The sequence below is a fragment of the Nilaparvata lugens genome, unplaced genomic scaffold, assembly GCF_014356525.2.
Source record: "Nilaparvata lugens isolate BPH unplaced genomic scaffold, ASM1435652v1 scaffold7623, whole genome shotgun sequence".
NCBI classification, from domain to species: domain Eukaryota; kingdom Metazoa; phylum Arthropoda; class Insecta; order Hemiptera; family Delphacidae; genus Nilaparvata; species Nilaparvata lugens.
This window is the reverse complement of record NW_024093371.1, coordinates 8,375-13,844: the sequence shown is the minus strand read 5'-3', so window position 1 is coordinate 13,844 and position 5,470 is coordinate 8,375. Positions and strand designations below refer to the sequence as shown.

General features: G+C 32.6%; 1 protein-coding gene across 1 annotated transcript; it reads left to right on the top strand.

The window, feature by feature from the left end:
- Positions 1–1,719: 1,719 nt before the first annotated feature.
- LOC111047220 (ES1 protein homolog, mitochondrial) lies at positions 1,720–5,184 on the top strand (the record flags this gene model as incomplete). Its single annotated transcript, XM_039445687.1, is given in 4 exon segments — positions 1,720–1,812; positions 2,898–3,038; positions 3,930–4,081; positions 5,021–5,184. Coding segments are annotated over 4 exon segments (550 nt in total), but the record flags the coding sequence as incomplete, so codon positions are not given.
- Between the last annotated feature and the right edge of the window lie 286 nt (positions 5,185–5,470).

The following is a 5,470-nucleotide window of genomic DNA, read 5'->3' as shown; positions in this document are numbered from 1 at the left end:
ACTCCATCGATGTGTTATTACATGTCGTCCTTTATTTGTTGAGTTGAAACTGTTAACTGTGCATAGTCTTTATATTTTATCAGCTTCAATAAATGTCAAGAGAAGTCTGTTAATGAAAGAGGTTCACTTCACAGGTTTAATGTTAGAACCAGTTATGATATTAATGTTCCTAGATGCAGACTTAGAAAGACTCAGGACCACTGGCTTTCTTGTGGTATAAAATTTTTCAACAAACTACCTCTTGATTTGCGAGATGCTCCATTAAATGTGTTCAAGATCAAATTGCATCAGTGGTTTGAAAGAAACCCATTTTATTCAATAAATGAATTTTTATCTGGAGGCTGTGATATTGATGTATAGACTATTTATGTTTTATGCTGTGTTTTTGTGATTTGACCTACCTGACTGTGATTGATTCTTGTTTAATCTCCGTTTGACTTGACTGTGATATAAATGTTATTATTTTGATCATTGTTAGATATGTTGTTGTTTTTTCTGTTATAATTAATTTAATTATGATCTGTACTGACTCAGCAATGAAACGGATAAGCTGTGATAAGATTTTTATATTGAATGGACTATTGACATGGAACTTATATTTTTATTGTATTGACTATAAATTACTGTGTGACGAAACTCTATGTTTGTAAAAGCTCTTGAGTTAATGAAACATTATTATTATCATGCTAACTTGGAGTTAACATATCCCAGGAGTTTACTGCTGATTTCACTGGCTGAAAAAAATGCCTGTTGGCTTGCTACCGCCTAGGTTGGCTACTGGCGAACGCGCGGGCGTCAGTGTGGCATGGCTTCTATGTGCCCGTCTCACTCTGTAGAAACGTAGAAAGCTCCCGGCTTAGAGGTCAGGTTTTGGTATTCAAGTTTTTTAATACTCCAGAATAAATCTACGACAAAAATAACTCGAGTTAATTCGGAAACGGCCTTGTTTTGCACCTGGTGATTGTACTTCTGTACTAAACGTTACTTACGATTGTTTACATGGATGATGTGTTGCCTTTTCTCTTGCTAATTTCATGAAATTTGCCATGAAGTATTTAAAATTAATAGATTATAAAAAACTCATCGATGTTTAAATGGTGAAAAGTGGACATGCATACGGTACGATAAGAATTAATTTCTTTGTTATTCTTTAACCAATCTTGATAGATAAGGTATCCTTGAAATCTTGATAAAATTTTCCAACTTTTTGTCTGTTGTAATTTTTTTGTAAAGTGAACGGTTTTCATGGAATTTTCCATAAACATTTTAAAATGGCCGCCATTTTAAAAATCTAAATCGAAAGTTTTCTATTTTATTTTTTAATGTTGAGTCTCAGTAGCATAAATATTCATGCCAAATTACAGATGAAAACAACATTTCTTGAGATAAAAATCGTGTTCATTGAGATAACATTTCATGTTCTTAAGATACAAATTCATAAGTTAAAAAACAAAATGGGAGCTACAAGGATAATCGCTGAGTTTTGGACACTTCAAATACAACATTTGTAGTCCTCTATCATCCAGGAAAAATACCCTAAAATGTTCGACACTACTTCTGAAACACTCTGTATATTTATCGCCTATCTAGAGAGTAAATTATTGGATAACATCTTACCTTGGAAGTACCTCCTTAGTCTCCTGGGTATAATACGGAAAATGATTACTTTCTTAGTCATTCATTGCTGTTTCAACCAACTTATTGTACTTTCAATTTCAGATGCTGAAGCTTCTTAGAATAAACGTACATAAATCAACTTTTCAAATGGCAGTGTGTGGGATGGCATCAAAAAAGTCACCGAATGTAGCTGTGGTAAGGCCATTGTTCACTCAAATATTGTTTTCAATCTATTTAACGAATATAATTGGCTCTAAAATCTGAAATTTGATAAGTCAGGTTACATTTTAGTCTTTAAAAAAAATGAGAGAGTTATCTAATTGATGATTAAGTTAGAAAAATCTCCAAGTATTGTAAACTTTTCTAAGAGCAGTGATTTTTCTAATCATTATGTTTTGACAGAAATTTTCCTATACTTTCATTTGTATGTTAATACTAGTCCCCATAAGTGTATTGAAGTACCCCTGTTTCCCTCAGTGTTTTTTCTCGTGATAAAATAAGTTGAATGACCGTAACAGCAAACCCATTACACAGCTAACTTACCTGAATACCTGGGACCCTCAACTCCATTGGGTCATATATTTTTTAAAATTTGTAGAAGGTTGATTGTAATCCTATTATATGAGTAATTTGTGTCGTGACCATGATCCAATATACTATGAAAAATTGTATGACTCATCTCTCTTCCACTTCTTTGTTCATCGAATGACAATAGAGTCTGTAGAAGTTATATTACAATAAATGTTCTACTATAAACATTTATCTTTCCACTAGAGCTGTGAAATATTAAGTTACTGATTGAGTTAACACCTCGTCAGAATTTTTAAGAATTACCTACTTTTTTATTGTCTAGATACTGAAATAATGCATTTTCATTATTATTTTTTCCTCTTTTGTCTTCATCCTATTTGAACTGTTTATATTAATATCGTATCTTGTAAATAATTAGTATTAATCTTGCACTTTTACAACAGTACTCACGGTTTTCTTGTTTGACGGACGCGTTTCGTGGCACTGAGCCACATCCTCAGCGTATAAGGAGTAGTTAGGTACTGAGGATTTGTATGGTTTAGTTATTTGGAATAAAGTGGGTGGTGTGGGTGGTGGATCTCCTCCCACTTTATGGATCATCCCACTGAGGATGTGGCTCAGTGCCACGAAACGCGTCCGTCTAACAAGAAAACCATGAGTACTGTAGTAAAAGTGCAAGATTAATATTAATTATTTTACAATATATCATTATAATTGTTTGCTCATAGCTATTGTTGATCGTTTTCCAGATTCTAGCAGGCTCAGGTGTGAATGATGGCAGTGAAATACACGAAGCCAGCGCTGTTCTGACTCATTTGAGTAGGAATGGTGCACAATTCCAATGTTTTGCTCCAGATATACCGCAGATGCATGTCATAGATCATTTTAAGGTATTGTATTATCATATCTACAAGAATGTACTGTAATATTTCTCGCATTTAACGATTTAACACGATTCATTTAATGTAGAGTCACTTTTATTCATCTATTTTATAATATTGAAGAATACAATAATTCCATCTGGGTGAATAGCTTACAACAAGCCACACTTGAAACAATGAAAAGTGATAGAGAGGGAAATAAATCTATGTTTTTAATGTTTACTATCTCAAACTGTTTCTAAGACATGATCAAATTATTCAATTTGAATTACATAAAAATGTGCTCAGGGTCAAAAACGTTGCAAATTTGGATTTTATGTTAGTTGAAATCACATGAGTCATTTTTTACAGGTAGAAGTCTTCTCTATGTAAGATTCCACTATGTTAACTTGGCAGTGGCTTAAGTATACAGTTGTGCCCTTAAGACTGAGCCCTAATATTTTTTTTTTGAAACTCATTCAATCACATCCATTTAACCAAAGTTAAATAGTTAACCAACGTTTAATACGCAGTTAGCACGCCTTGGCTAGAAAAGTTATCCATTTAATAAATAATAACATTATTTCTTTAATAATAATTATTTAACGAGAATACAAATTACCATGTGTACTTATTACTAGCTCTATACTTAATAAATTTTTTTAATCTATGAAATTTCAAATTTTTCTGTGAAAGTTGATTTTTGTTGAACCAAAAGAAAATAATAGTTTTTCGAGTGATACAAAATGCTTTGTGCTTTTATTACTTGTAAAATATGATAGAAATTTCAAATAATTGAAATGATTTCCAATATTGAAAACTGAGAAGAGATGCTTTCTCTTGAAGGAATCACATTCTTCAGTATTCTGAAGTAGAGTGTGTTGCAACTTGTCAAAGTGGTATTTTTCTTTCAATTTACAGGGAAGTGAAGATGCATCACACCAGAGAAACGTGTTGGCTGAGGCAGCCCGTATCGCCAGAGGCAATATTTGTCCTCTGACCGATTTGGTGAAAAATCTGTCCAAATATGATGCAGTTGTTTTGCCAGGAGGCTTCGGTGTTGCTAAGAATCTGTAAGTGAATGAACGTAATACGCTAAGAATCTGTTAGTGAATGAACGTAATACATTTTTCAATAATACTCTGCAAATTCTGTATTATTTTTATCGAATACTCTTATTATTTCAACGACTAATCACTTTGTTTCTGATCATAAGAATCCAAGTTTTTCCGTACGATGTGATATAAGTGCAAAAATATTGGTATTGGGTAGGCTTATGCTTCTTACAGGTTTTTGCCATAAAATGAATCTAGTGTAATAAAGTTCTAGATGAAAATTTATAATTGTTTGATGAGTGATGTGTAAACCCCCCAAATTAACAGGATTAAATGTTTTGCTTTAATTGAATAATAATTGGCAAGTTTTGCAACTTTAGTGTCTCTTTTCGCATCCCTTCCATCATTTCTCCTCATCTCTGTAGTTGTCCTCTCGCAATCTACTTACCATTTCCATCCATATTTTCCTTGGCCTACCTCACTTCTGATGTTGGTTCGGAGTCCATACAACTTTCAACGGTATTCCTTCGAGGAAGGTGGCGATACCAGTTCACCTACTTCTTAGGTACCGATGCTATTCATTTCTAGTTCATGACGATTTCTCACAAATCTCCTATTTTTTTTCATTATCTAGTATTTATTTATTAAGTTATTCACAATACACAACGGGTTTCCTCAAATAAGTCTCCTTTACAATGTTACTGACATGAGCTTGTATTGAACAAGTCTGATTCCAATCAAAAATTGTAATAAAAAATACTTGAATTATATTATGCAAATCACAATAGTTTTATCATTCTATTCAACCATGATGAACTTGATAGAAAATGAATGTATGCTCCGACGATACCTTATCTCAGAATTACTATCATATTATACATTTTCAATGTTATCATAACAGTTTGTACAATTGCAATTTTATGACAACATTCAAATGACACACTTCAACTTTTTTAGGTCTGATTTCGCTGGCAAGGGACCGCAAATGAGTGTCCAGAAAGACGTGGAGGAAGCTCTCAACGGATTCCATGAGTGTAAAAAACCCATTGGTCTTGCATGTATCTCACCAATTCTAGCTGCCAAGTTATTCAAAGGAGTGACTATCACATTGGGAAAGTCATGTGAGTGAATTCAAATCATTCTTCAAATTAATTGAATACATATTTCAATCTCACATATACCTGTTGAATTCATGATGATGCATTTTCTCAGGTTCTGGTTTCCTAATTCATATTTTTGAGCTATGAATTTTGCACTTTTTGTCTATGATTGCAATGAAAGTTTTCTATGACATATTTGGAAAAGCCCTTCTTCTCATTTTGTTCATGCAAAAATATAAAAGTATTATAACAATACGAAGAAATAAATACAAATAATATGATTAAAAACAAACAATAGTTAAGTATC